At 39.2% G+C, this 14,734-nt stretch overlaps 1 protein-coding gene and 2 pseudogenes across 1 annotated transcript; 1 reads left to right on the top strand and 2 right to left on the bottom strand.

The window, feature by feature from the left end:
- Nucleotides 1–3,402: 3,402 nt before the first annotated feature.
- Nucleotides 3,403–4,073, bottom strand: LOC131675857 (uncharacterized). The gene is made up of 3 exons (XM_058954994.1): nucleotides 3,921–4,073; nucleotides 3,694–3,861; nucleotides 3,403–3,537 (listed from the first exon to the last, which is right to left on the bottom strand). The coding sequence occupies exons 1-3, from the start codon at nucleotides 4,071–4,073 to the stop codon at nucleotides 3,403–3,405; spliced, it is 456 nt and encodes a 151-aa protein (XP_058810977.1).
- Nucleotides 4,074–4,432: 359 nt separating this feature from the next.
- Nucleotides 4,433–7,453, top strand: LOC131675858 (coiled-coil and C2 domain-containing protein 2A-like; annotated as a pseudogene).
- Nucleotides 7,454–8,475: 1,022 nt separating this feature from the next.
- LOC131675859 (folliculin-interacting protein 2-like) lies at nucleotides 8,476–14,385 on the bottom strand (annotated as a pseudogene).
- Nucleotides 14,386–14,734: the final 349 nt, after the last annotated feature.

The raw sequence follows: 14,734 nt of genomic DNA on the forward strand, positions 1-14,734 counted from the left end.
GAAAAAGCCAACATGGTATACTATAGAAACACAAAAATGAAGATATTAACACGAAAAAATGAATAAAATGGATACTATTTAAAGAATAGAAAAAGCACTAGAAATGAAATTTGAAATAAATTCAAACAACTAACTAAATGTAAAATTAAGAAAAAGTGCGCATAGTGTTAAGAAAAGATAAATCAAATGTTTTTTAGGAAAATAAAAAAATATCAATGTTAACGTATTTTCCTCAACTGAAAAAGTACTTTCAAAATAGGTTAAATGGATAACATGAAGAAATAACAATAACGAATTAAATCTTAAGAAAAAACGTATAAAAAATAAATAAAATTATATTAAATGAACAATGGGAAAAAATAAAACTACGATAAACGGAAAGCTAAAAACTAGAAAATGAGGAAAAAATAGGAGAAAGGTAAAAAAATAAATAATAAGACAAATTGGAATGAATTTGAATAAGTAAAATTGCTTTTGGAAATGCAAACAATATGAAAATAAAAAAGGAAATAGGAAAACGCTATGACAAGAATAAATGAAGCAAATAGACAAATTCTAAAAATTAGATGGAATGACAAAAGAAACAAATAAAAAAGCAAGGTATATAAATATGAAACAATAAGAAAAAAATTAAGAAAGCAGAATTTTCTCAAAAAAATGCGAATAATATTAAATAACAGAGAAAAAACTATAAAATAAAATAAGTGTTACCAATAGAAAAAAAAGCTAAAGAAAGGAACGTAAAAAATGGATAAAATAAAATTATGCAAAAAGATAAAAAAGGCAGAATCGTACAATTGTAGAAATACAAATACAATACAAATCCATGTAGGAATAAAAAAATGGAACAAAAACGAGAAACATGGATCAAATTTCAAATAAGGGTTTTGGTTGGATTTACGCTATGCTGGTTTCGAAAACATTCATAATCCTATAAAAACATGGATTGTTCTTTTATTTGTGTTGGTGTGTTAGCACACCAACACAAATATTTTACAAGAATGTTGTAACTGATTTCTAGAAAATAGTTTAAAAATAAAAATAAAATCGTTACGTTCAGGAAGCGACGTTCAAAATCTCACGCTCACTCCTCCAAAACGAAAAGATTTTGTATGCGAATTTAACTTGCTACATTAGTTAGCTAATCTTGCTAACTAGTTGATTTAGTTTGGTAGCAGAGTTCAATTTTCTCTTCGAACTCAATCAAACACAATTTAGCAATTTAGTTGAACGTATGCATCTTAGAATCATTGGCAGCTGAAGGATTGTGAACTGAGAGATCTTCTCTTCATGCTCCATGACATATAAAATTCAAAACAAAACTATTAAAATGTTAGTAGAATTTTCGCTATTCTAGTTACCTCATACACAAGATATTGAATTTTTAATTGTATTCTCAAATAAAGTTTTGTCGAAAAAGTATTTGTCAAAATTTTGGTTTCTGTTAAAAATCCGGGACCCCTTCAAAACTCTGGGCCCGGGGGGAAACACCCCGGTCCCCCCCCCCTCTCGGCGGCCCTGATCCTTCCAAATCAAAGACTCGTGCTAGCAATGGCTTCGTTCAGAGGCTGCTGCTGTACATTTGTTTTCTTTAGCTGGCTCATTACGATTCCCCGGACCGAACCACTTTTCCGCCGCCACAAGTGGGAAACGAACGATTCACATTTGATTTCCGTAGGCACAAATTACCGAACCACTGGTAGGTAGCATAATCTTCGGACTTAGTTGTGAATTGGAACAGTCAAGCCTGACTTCCCGAGCTACATCTCCAGTATTGTCGTCCCATACGACTAGTGAACCTAAATGTGTCCCACACACACATAGCACACCATCCTGGCAATGGCAACTAGATGCGCCCATCTCGGCCTGCTACAGGTCTATGAAAATACATGTGATAGGACGGTAAGGTGGAGATAGGTGAACGGTAAGTTGTTATGATATGCTTATTCCGCTTCATTAAATTAATATGCTTCGAAAATAAGTTAGATTTTTTGAGATCATAACCCGTTTTTCGGAGATTTTAATATATAAGAATGCTTTTTAGACAGACAACACAGTCAACAAGTCCAGGTGACAATTTCACACATGCCACCGTACTGCAAACAACAACCTATGAGTGCGGAATGTGTGACCAATCATTCCCCAAGAAGAGACAGCTGGCAGTTCACAAGCGCGTACATGCCGGCACGCGACCGTACTCCTGTGATATTTGCGGTAAAGCATACACCAAGGGTATAAATCTAAGCCGGCACAAACGGATACATACAGGCGAACGACGGCACCGTTGTCGGATATGTGGCAGAGAATTTTTCGCTTCTGAGCAATTGGATCAGCACCGGCTTACCCATAAAGATCAGGCTTACATTTGCGATATCTGCAGTAGGAAGTTTACCGAAAACAGTAGTCTCACGCGACACAGACTTATCCATGCAGGTGAGAGATCGCACAAGTGCGATATTTGTGGCAAAGAATTCATAACTAGTGTTGAACTCACTCGCCACATGCGCATGCATACTGGCGAGCGTCCGTATAAGTGTGATACCTGTGGCAAAGGCTACGTTGAAAGCAGCAGTTTGAAACGTCACCAGCGTGTTTACATCGATATGAATCTTGCGGATCAAATATTTAGTTGCGACATCTGTGGTAGAAAGTTTCTTGAATCTAAAGAACTTACGCAGCACAAACTTATGCACAGCAAAGATCGAGAATACAGATGTGAAGTCTGTGGTGGCGGGTTTAAAAAATATTCTCACATGACTCGGCACATGCAAATCCATACAAACGAACGCCCGTACAAATGTGACCTCTGCGGGCAGGAGTTTCTTCGAAGAGCACATTTGACCCAGGCATGTTGGCGAACGACTCCATGGCTGTGAAGAGTGTGGAAAAAGATTCGTTGAACGTAGGCATTTGATGGGACACAAGAAGCTGCACGAAAGGTCAAGTAATGGTAGCAGACGAAAAGGAATTAAGGATTCTACCGTGACCGAAAGCATCCACGGGGGAAAATAGAAGAGGAAAAGCAAGTTCGAACATAAATTATCTGATTGAAAGCAATGTAAATAGAAGTCTTGTTTATTATCAAAATGTATTTAGTAATTTTCTATATTTAATTGCGGCGCCATTAAATGGCCCTGTTATCAACAATCGACACTATACAAATTATCCACTCCCTTACCAACGGCCTGCTGAACACTCTCGTAACCATGTTCTAGTTTAAGCCCCACACACATAGCACACCATCCTGGCGACCAGATGCGCCCATCTCGGCCTGCCACTGGTCTATGAAAATACATGTGACATCACCGAAATGGCCGTTTAGGTGGCTATCGAGTCGGAACACTTTAACAGTGTGGCCCTGGCTGCCAGTCATGACTGTACCGCCCGCCACTTTCAAACATGTCACCGGTAACCCTGCTGGTGAAACTCCAGAATACATCGAAGCTCCTCCTCGGATGCGTTATGTTGAGCTGGCAACGCTATGGACGGATTGCTGAAATAAACTAATGCTTCCTGCCGAACCGGTGCGTACATGGGCTAAAAAAGAATAAGAATTAAGGCACTTGATGGTATACTTATTGCAGACTGAAAATTAAATGACTTAGAATATACAGTATTTTAAAATAACAAATAAAATCTGTCTGTTCTGCGCCCTGCGTGAGCTTAAAAAATTGCTTGAAACATAGGACTTACTTCGCCCATATGCAGACGTAAACCCCAATCGATCTGACAACCTTGCGTGTACGTTTCTAGTCTCAGAGAATCGATTCGTCCACTCAACCGTGCGGCTATCACTTTGTCACCGGCGAGCTTTATGTTAGTTACCCCATTGTTGTGGATGTTTTCGGCTTCATATATACCCTGCAATGAAACGTCCGTCAATAGTTGTAATAAAAAACAAGTGACTCCATACAATTTACCTTAAAGTTACCAGTCGTTCCCTCCCAGAATTCCAACCGCCCATCTGCACACCCAATCTCTATGAAATTATCAAAAAAAGTCCAGACACCAGATCGGCGATGTCTGGTAACATTTCTTCCTCCAGGTGGCTGAGAACATTCGCCAGCGCTCATCTGCTGCCGGGGTGGGATGAAGCCATATTATTGGACTTACTCTCCAACGCTGCTACATCATAGCCCTTGGTTGAATTAAGGTTCCCCCACACTGACGCGATTTTGTCGCAGCGACTGCGAAAATTTCGCGAAGCGACTTGTCGCTAGCAACTCTGCTCATGGCGACAGATGTGCGCTCCCATACTGACGCGAACTTTTCGCGTCGGCTGTTGCGAAATTGCAGCGTTTTTTTAACAATCGCTGCGTGCGAGGATTGTGTCGCAGTCGCTGGGTGTTCGCCAGATATTCAAGATGGCGCAGACTAATCAACTATTGTCATTTGGCGCATCTCAACTTTACTTAAATAATAATACTTTCAAAGTAGATTGTTGGTTGACTTTGATATCCCTTTTTCGGTCAAGTTGACCAGAATTCCGGAAAAAATGAAAATAGTTATACGAAAAAAATTGCCTAAATTTCAAAACCAAACTGATGGGCGCTACCAAGTCCAACAAAACTATTTGAAAAAGAAGATTACATACCGTATGAAAGCCAGGTAAATCAAATGAATACTGGAGCGGTAAAATTGAATTGAAATTAGGGTGGTTAGAGCTATTTACTATAATCCAGTGCTTCAAGTCTTTCGAGAAGAAAAAATATTCCAAAGCGGACTCATCTTTCCAAAGAGCTGATCGAAAAATAGTTCGACAAACAGGCTCTTAATCCCAACGATTCGAACGTAGAAGAATTAGTGAAAGCATTAGAAAAACGATACGTCGGTAATAATTCGGATGATGAGAAAGAAGGCCTTCCAGAAAAGGACGATCATTTCTTGTTCAAGGAAGATCTTTTAGCATTTTGTTTGAGGGAAGAAATTAACGCCAATGAACGGTTGAACATGTTATGCCAAAGACTCCATAACAATCTGAAATATAAGAATATAAAGTTCATACCGCAAATCGAGCGGGAGATTGAAGTTACCGACAAAATAAAGATAAATCGATGAAATCTTGGGTACGGAATCGATCGGAATTCCCATGCAATCAGATGATAATCATGTTTCTTCAGCTGGACGGAGAAATAGCAACCTCTCGTCGAGCAAGTTCTGTATGTTGGTTAACGGTATAACCCAATAGAGCAAGTGCACATCAAATCAAAATATACTCACACTGATAGCTGCTCAATTTCTCAAGAGTACATGTATCTGTCCGCCTAGATTGAGGGAACATTCGAAATCAAAACCCCACTGCTTCTGGTCGGATATACGCGCAGCCACGACGAATCATCTGAATACACCTCTATGCAAACCGGATCTAATCTGCCGCATATGCGAGAGTTAACTTACATCTCCTTGTTTATAATCCTGGAACCAAATGTGGAGACTCCCAAGTTCGGCACCAACGGACTGGAGTGTGTGGAGTTGCAGCAGACTATGGCGCGTATTTATCTGTGAGGAGAGGCGTACCGCAGTGAGTTTCCTAGGAGGGGATGCTACCGCTAGCAACGTTGCTCAGTGGCGAAAGGGTCTGCGTTACAAGGCTGCTTGGTCCGATCAATGTTCCCTTTGTGATCGATGAAAACGTGGAGCTAATGATATATAGGCGATATGTTTCACTACAACATGGATGCATGTTCACAAATTGGCGGAATTCGGTCCACTAACCGAGTAATTTTTAATCGGTTCCAAAGATAGACAATATTTATGCAACCAAGTTTTTTAGGAAATCATGAATATGATGTGCGCTTCGCCGAAGGATTTAAATGTTTTATTACCTTGTTTTTACATTTTTTTGGAGCACTATGTGTATCTTATCTTAGGACACAGTCTCCTAACAGGTGATAGTACTTTTGTCATTATACGAGAGAACAACGATTTCTACTTTGTGGATCTACAACCAGCGGTAAAAAATACTCCAGCTCCGATACGTACTGTCCTTTATGTAGAATTTACTACTTTGTCAATCAGGACAACGTCTAGGGAAATATTCCAAAAGAGAACCGGGTGTTCCTGACACAGCTAGATGTGAACAAATCAGCCTACTGGAGACCGCTATTCAATCGATCTCATGAAGCTCCCACTAGGGTTGTGGTACCGGTAATACCGGTACCGAAAATCCCTGGAATACCGACCCATTTTTGGTACCGTAATACCGGTACTGAACAAAAGCCAGTACCGGTATTTTCGGTACTATACAATTTTTTATGACAAATATCGGTCTGCCAGATAACGTTTAATTATATTAATTTGCCTTCTAGATAAATCGTTGAGATGACACCTTTGTGTGGGAATGAGGTCATCATAATAATTCTAGAAGTTAGTTTTATTAGCGACATTCTGATTGGTTTCCATTATTGACTGGGTGGCGCGTAATAAGACTATGGTCTAAGTCATGTCTGCTGTATTTGATTTACTCTTAAACCTTTATCTATAAAAGAACGAACAGCGATTTAGTAGCTAACAGTTTTAGACTTGGTGAACCGCTTCAAATGGGGCGATTATTGGTGATCGGAAAATTCAGCAAAACTCCATAGTTTACAGGAAAGCAAGGAGCCTTGATATGCATTAGAGAATAGTAGGCAAAGACATAAAGGTCGAAACCAATTTTCAGAAAAGCAAGAAAGGAAATGCGATTGACCTGCTCGGATTTACTGCGATTCTCGCTTTGATTTACTGTTGTTAATAGGGTTTCATACATTTACCATCTGTTCAAGACGACGAAAGTCGCACCACTTAGCAGTAATTGATTTCAAAGTGGTCTAGATTTCGAAATAAAAGAAGGTGCCCTTTACGAAAAACATCCTCTGTGAAATGAGTCTTGCCATTCCGAAGCAATTAAAAACAATAAACATGTTTTTTTGATCAGCACAAATCAATCATCTGAGAATAAGATCATCAGTTTGAGCATTCAATTTCAGTTTGAAGCTTTTTTCGAATTTTTTAAAAAAATATTCGAGTACCGGTTCTTTACCGGTACTGAGGGCTTCAGTACCGTAGTACCGGTTCTTGCCAAAAAGGGTGCTGCGAACGCTACCCACCGGTTGTATTCACGATGGAATTTACTTGTACAAAAGTGCACTGAATGTATGAGATTTGTTAAAAACTTTTGAAAAAAAGATTGTTAAGAAGATTGCAATTTGGAGAACGCACCGTGAAATTTCGAGCCACATCTTTCCATTTTAAGAACTATATTTGCTCCACGGATAACATTTCCGAACACAACGTGTTTACTATCCAGTCAATCGGTTCTAAAAATATACCGTTAAAATTGACGCTCGGAGTGATATATGTGGCATCTCAATTACTTTTCCGGACACATATAAACAACTGGGAACCATTCATATTAGGACCGGAATTAGCCATCGACAGTACTCCAAACCCAAAGTGTTTTAAATTAAAACTTTCATCGACAAACTTTTTTCCGAATATAGATTTTCCACCCATTCCATTGTTTGCAGCAAAATCCCCACCTTGGCACATCTAAAACGGAAAATTGGCATTTTTTTGATGCACTACCAGAACAAAAAAAACTTGCAAACTCCGGAATAATCCTATGAAACGTAGACCCTTTATAGTCACAACCTTGCTCCCCAGCGCACAATGCTCAAAAATTTTCCACCGTCTTCGGCACAATATCTGCCCTGAGGGACATTATAATGCTTTCCACGGCATTGCTGCCTACTCGAATACACCGGATTTCGTTTTTTCTCTTCCGGTGCGCCATCGGCTGAGTGGCCTCGATACTTCCTGGTCACCTCGAAAGCCATCAACGTACTTCATCTGCTCCATTGTAAATTCTTATTTAATCCGCCCAAGACCCCAAGTATTCTTTGACTGCGTTCGCCCTCTTCTATGTTGGTACCTGTGATCGATCGTGACAGTCGAACATATTCCATATCATTCCAAGTCATTAACGTCCAGTTCTATAGCTTCTTGTCCTGTCTCATCAGGTTGCGTCAAAATTATTCTAATCTGTGAACCTGCAACTTCTTTCTTTATGTGATAGATCATCTCCAGGAATCGCTTTTAGTTTGCATAGAGTTCCATCTAGGTGTCCATGCTCTTAGTCTTAGTCTAAGCTCCTACTGTACGAACCGTGAATCACGAAAAAGCAGAACGTTTGGAATATCATTCATAACCGTTTTCTCCATTAGCTTGGACAGTTGGTCGGTGTTAAGTCAGACTGGACTAAGTCGCAAAAAATCAAAAAATTGTGATAATGATAGCACTGGATAAAGAATTTTTTCTGCTACATTCAACTTTTGCCAGATTTGCAGCAATAAACAAGAATGATGGCAAAAATTAATTTCCAATTACAATATAAAGTATGCTGCAATTCAAACTTTAAACTTGTTTTTCTCTAAATCAATATATTGTCACTTAGTCCGGTCTGCGTAACTCCGACCAGTTCGCTCTCAGCAGGACTTATTCATTACCAGCCATCGAAGTTTAGTCTTTGGTCGTGGTTGCCGAACGAACCATCGCAGATCCGGATCGCAAGAATCTGGGGGATTTGTGTAATCCTCTATTTTCTTCACAGTTATTTCCTCCAAACCTTATGACACTGTTGCTATAATCTGTATTTTTCGTAATTTTGTAGTTTTATTGCGAACGAAAATCTGTTAGTTTACACTGTACATCAGGTCAAGGAAAAGCAGTTTTGATTAAAGTTAACAATTAACATAAGGAGCAAATAATTATTTATAATCCTTTGCGCAGCGAATGCCTGCTCAGCTTTATACTCGTCGAAAGCCTCTACGAGGACAGCCCGCTTGATCTTGCTACATCTTACGAAGTAAGATAGCTCATTTAGAATTTTATCCATTGTATTGCTCCAAGGGGGCCTCCGCAGATCATTGTTCTCGACAGTTTCACCGGCTGTCCGACGGTTCCGTACAAATCGCTCAATTGGACCCACAGTACGATGTACGGGTGATTGGTGGTTAGTTTGCACCGCTTCTCCTTCTATCGCTATATTGTAGCACAATATGTATCTGCTTCGTCAGCGGAACCACTCACAGGAGCAATGGTACTCACCCAGCCCAGGTGGTACTTTTATATCGCCGTTAGTAGTGTGCTGATGAAAAAATTTGTATCCTTAATGTCGGCCAGCAATAGCATCTGGTTGAACAGGTAAGTGGAGGGTTTCTATCAAGCCTACCTGGAGTAACTGCGGCTACCTGTAGCTTGCGTTTTCGGCAGTTATTCTTAAACGACACAGCATTGATTCAAATATACTCATGTGTTCCGAGCTAAATGCTTCAATTCCCTGCGGCATGTCATCGTTTAGTTGAACGCACAGCACAATTCCTAGACGTGCCTTTTTGTGAAAAGGTCTCCCGTGATATTTGGTTGCAGTGGAAAGAACTTCCCCGCTAAACGCTTTTTGTCTAGTAAGTACTATGGTTTCACTATACCGTCGATTTTTACCACCGGCGCAACCATCGCTCGCTGTCACTTGATTGCTAATGTTCACCGAACCGGTCGTATTGAGCTCGTCATCATGCCCCACGTGATCGGCTAGAGTGAGTCGGTTTTCGAATGAGATGGAAAGATTTTTCAATACACCTCGATGAAAGCTGCCATTCTGACTTCGTCTGAGTCGTCTAAACTTGTGCAATTCAGAAGCTGCGGAATATCAATACTGGTATCTAAACTAAGTCTTCGAAAACACTCGAAATCATTAGAAATTGATGCTAGACTGTTTCAGTGCGATGGCGTGGTTGACTTGATGAAAACGCCCAAGGATCCGTTCCACCATACCCTGAGTCAAGGTCACTGTTGGTTGAAAGTCTCAGATCTGCCAGATGCTCCAAATGCGCAAACTCGATTGGCAGTGGTGGCCTTTGTCTGTGGTTGTACGTCGAAGTGGACGAAGTAACAGTAAACGACCGTAGCGACGTTGTATCTATGGAGCTAAGATCACTTTCCGACGTATGTCGGCCGTTGTATAGTCCACTCTGACCGATACTTGGCAGTTCAGCGCCCAAGTAGGTGAAAGTGGATACTTTTTTACTGCTGTTGCTGCTACTGTTGGTTGCATGCTGTGCCGGCATAGGAAACACGTAAGCATACTTAATGGCTTTTCGAGTTTTCAATTAATGTACCTTCAAACTGCTGTCCTGGAATACTATCGGTGCAGAACCAAAAATCATTTCGGCCATCGACGTGGTATCACTTTTGGTTTAGCTGTTGTGCTGATATAAAATTTTGCGATGATAAAATTTCCCACGCTGTTGGATCGCTTTGTGGCTTTGTATTGCGGTACTGCAAGTGGACGTTGTTGCTGCATTGTATTCGCCGGAAATTTTCTCGACCGCACTGGAATCAAACAGTAGTTTACGACCTCCGATGTCACATTCGCGGACAAGAACACGAACCTGTTCAGCGGTGAAAGTTGATTCTTCTGAGGTATATTTCTCTGTTGCTGAACTAGCGCTGCGCTTCTTGGTACACTATAGTTCAAAACAGCTTATTGAATAATGCAATATTATAGTCAACTGATTTACTATCCTCTCTTCTTGCTTATTTTCTTATGTGGTTTTTATGTGTTTGTTTGTGTTATGTTATGTGTTTTGGTTGGTCAAAATGTATGAACTGACAGCGGTTGGGGTTAGAACCCGACTCAGTTTCAGGTTCAAGCAAAAACGCTATTACTGTGTCGAACAAACGACCCAAAGACGATGTTTTAAATATAAAGACACGCGGACAGATAAACTCTCGACAAACATATGATTACGGCCTAAAAGCCAGCTGTCAAAATCCACTTTGAATGGAAATTCCAGACAAACCGTTACTAGTCGAACACAGTTCACAACAGTTTATGAAAGAGAAAACTTTTCTCTTTCGTTTATTATCAACATCTGTGATTGGCGTGTAACGGTTTGTCCGGAATTTCCATTCAAAGTGGATTTTGACAGTTGGCTTTTAGGCCGTAATCATATGTTTGTCGAGAACTATTCTCACTGAATGGCTGATAAAACAATCGAAAAATATTTTTTGAAATTTTAGGACAACATACGTCGTTTACCATGAGATTAAAATTGAGGTTGTCCCATCTAGCTACTATAGTTTGCAAATGTCACTTTGTGTCGCTTGTAATGCGAAATTCGCGCCGGTGTGGGCACACATGCGAATCGCACTGTCGCAGGAAGCGCGACGAAATCGCTAAGCGAAATTTTCGCAGTCGCTGCTACATAATCGCGTCAGTGTGGGGGAACCTTTATTCCACAAAAACCGGATTCGCAGATCCGCACAAATATGTACCTTTTGTACATACACGATTATCATTTGTAAAATGTTTCTCGTACTGAACGGTAAAATGAAAATATTTTCCTGCATCTCATTCTGATGATTGTGCCTAGTGAAGTTAAACTGTAGTTTTTTCTTCAGTTTGAAAGCAAAACTTGTCGGCGACCTCTCGGGAAACGGGAGACAGCTGATGTTTTTGGATTCTTTGGCAGGATGAAATACATGCACTGACGCAAATCTACTTAAGAATTCCATCAGTCGCAACTTATGAAGCTACACAATTTTGATTTCATTGAACGCTTATGCATTTCATAAGTTTGCCCCATGGAATTTATAGACGTATGTAAAGATGCTCATAATCGTATTATTGTGCAAATGTCATAATTTTACCATATGAAATCAATGGAAATAGGAAACATTTTTGGAAGTGAATGTTTTAAATTCGAATTTTTTTTTTTTTTCAAATTTGAGGAAATGAAATGTAAGTAAATATTCTTCGTTATTTTACATTACTTTCATAAGAAATGTATTGAATTTTCTCAAACTATCAAGACTTCTTTTCTATTCATTTGCAGCTTTTTAAAAATAACTAAAGACAAGTGCTCCTTATTCAGGCAAATTAATTCGTTTAAATAAAAAATATATGTTATAAAATGATGAATATGATGCTGAGTTAATATTTGCTCGAACTAGAGCTATATGATATATCTATGCATTTCATAACATCTCATATATTAAATTTATACTCAAGCATGATGATTTATTAAGGCACAATCGCATGAAAGGTATAAAGACGGCTTAAAAATTTCATTTTCTTGACTTATGAAAATTCTAAGTGACTCGATGGCCATTTTTTCCTGAGTCATAAGTCAAACTTATGATTTTCTTATGGGATACTTGTGGCGCCGAATCATAAGTGATTCTTATGGAATTCATTAGTTATTTTATCTCGGTGTAACAGATAGGTAGAGAAAACCTAAGAGAAGAGACGACAACAGGCTTCTTGCTCTTCTTAATTTTCCCGACTGGGCCCTGCAGTAAATCTAAAGACAACAAACGTTCATCGTTGCCAGATTCCTTTTGTATGCTTTTCGCAATTGCTGAAAATAATTGTACCTCGAAAATCGCACCTCAACCAACAATTTACAATGCATAAGCTGCATTTAAAAATTTAATTTTTATTCGTGTCAGTATACGTAACTATATCGTCATTCATGACTTTTTTCAATTTGCATGAAATGTTGATGTGTATGAAAAGTAGCCAGAATAGATTCAGCAGCACTGATTTCCATCCCGTTGGTAAATATAATAAACGCTCATGATTAGCAAAACGACCAATCAGAAGCTGGTTTAATATTGAGGTTAGGACTGGATCAAATTGGCTACGCGATTGTCTTCTCTTCTCTTAGGAGAAAACAGGAAAAAAAACAAAAAAAAGATGTCATCGATGTTTGAAGAGCATTTACCAATTTAGAGCAGCGTTGTCAGATGGTTTTGTATAAGTTTGTTCTAGTACACAGAAGTTGCTCCGGAGCAACAGAAGCAAAAAATGCTTACTTTTTACTCCAGCTTGCTAACGGAAGAAGAAAAAAGAGAAGAGAGCATAGGAACGATTTTCTCTCTGTTTGCTCCGAAGTACTTCCACTTTCTACTGGTACTGGAACAAATCTAATATCGGTATAGTTCTAAATAAAAATAGGTATTTATCGGTGTGAAGATGTATGCTAACCAAAAGTTACCAGCAAATAATTGGTTTTAAATAATAGATCATTCTAATGTTATGTAATCAAACCTACCGAGCTCAATCGATTTCAGAATCGGTTGTTGAGCTTCATTTGAAATTTTGATAGTAACCTGGCAGATTGCTGAATCAATTTCCGAATGATTTGATGTGGAAATGTGAGGACATTTTCTAAAAAGGCCCATACGTAATATTAATTGATCGTATTATATGAAAATCGTTATTTTTTGGTAAGAAAAAAGAAATCGGTATTTTAGTAACTTTATTGGTATTGAAATTAAAAATCGGTTTAGATATCGATGAATCGGTATATTCTGCAACACTGTTTTGGGGTTCATCTACGTCAAAACAATGTTTTTGACAAATTGGAATGAACTCTTGGAGTTCATACCCAGTAAACAAAACGGCGAATAGCCAGATTAAAATAGATGCCGGCGAGCTGTAGGCTACTGGAACTTTGTTATAAGCTACCCGCCGTAACTTTATTTCATATTCCCCACACGAAGTTCATCCAAATGGTGTAAAAGTATGGAGAATCGAGGTAAAATAGGTCAGGGGAATACAGAGTAAAATGGGCAGTTCGAAGAATTTTTGATTTTTTCAATAGTTAGAGACACCAAATTAACGTGACAGTATTCAGAATCGATACAGCGATGAAAACGGAAGCTGTTCAGCATATAAAATTTTTTGACGAGAAAGGTCTATTCTAACCTTTTACGTACTGCTTCGTGATCATATCATGCATCATTATTGCAAACTGCTAGCAGTATTTCGAAGCGGGGTTGGATTGTAGGAGGTCGCGTCCAGTCACATCCGTCGTTTCTAGTTACCGATGATTATTCTGGTCCGGTGAGCAGAGGGCACAGAGCACGAGGTGTGGTGGTGTGCAATCGGTACACGACCCTATTCGTCCGTTTATCAAAAAAAAACAGTTTATCTGGAAGAAAGATCTCAGCCGCAATATTGGCATCTTCCACTAGGTTCTCCAGTTGCAACGGACTTCCAGCCAAGATATTCTCAGATATCGCATCGGTGTTAGATTTGCCTCCACGAACTCCACCGCTTCAGAAAACTCCGCATACCACATCAAACAGAACCTCAACTTCATGACAGATAAGAGTATAAAATGAAACTTGATACCAATTCAGTAACCATAACACGATTGACTCTGGGGTTCCGCAATCAAAAGAGTGTATCAACATCTAGGGAAAAACGCAGGCGATCAAAACTTCACATTCGAAGAATTGTCCTTTCTCAACCAGGTTTCAGCTAAGATGAAGTTTTGGCTAATGACACTAACCTGCATTGATGCTCATGAACCGCAGCCATTGACACCTGTCCATTTTGTCACCAGAATAACGCTCAAGACAGTTTTGAAAATGAGCATACTGGAGCGTCAAATTAGATAAATATCTCATTATAGTTATATACAACGCTTATCACAAGAGTTTCAAACCGGTTGGCAGTTGGAATACGTTCGCTCGCTCCAACGTTTCTGGAATGACAGAAATCATCGCCTGAGATTGCAGACTTCTAATTTTGTTATAGAACTATAAAAGACCAAGACAGTTGCCACTAAAAAAAATTCTGCAGATGTTCCTAGAATTAGTTGTTCGATTGCCGTGTTTCAGCTATTTTGGCGCTTTCGCGAATTTTTCGGACTCTGTCCGCAAGAACAATGATTCTGGTGTA

The sequence above is a fragment of the Topomyia yanbarensis genome, chromosome 1 (assembly GCF_030247195.1).
Source record: "Topomyia yanbarensis strain Yona2022 chromosome 1, ASM3024719v1, whole genome shotgun sequence".
In the NCBI taxonomy this organism is placed as follows: domain Eukaryota; kingdom Metazoa; phylum Arthropoda; class Insecta; order Diptera; family Culicidae; genus Topomyia; species Topomyia yanbarensis.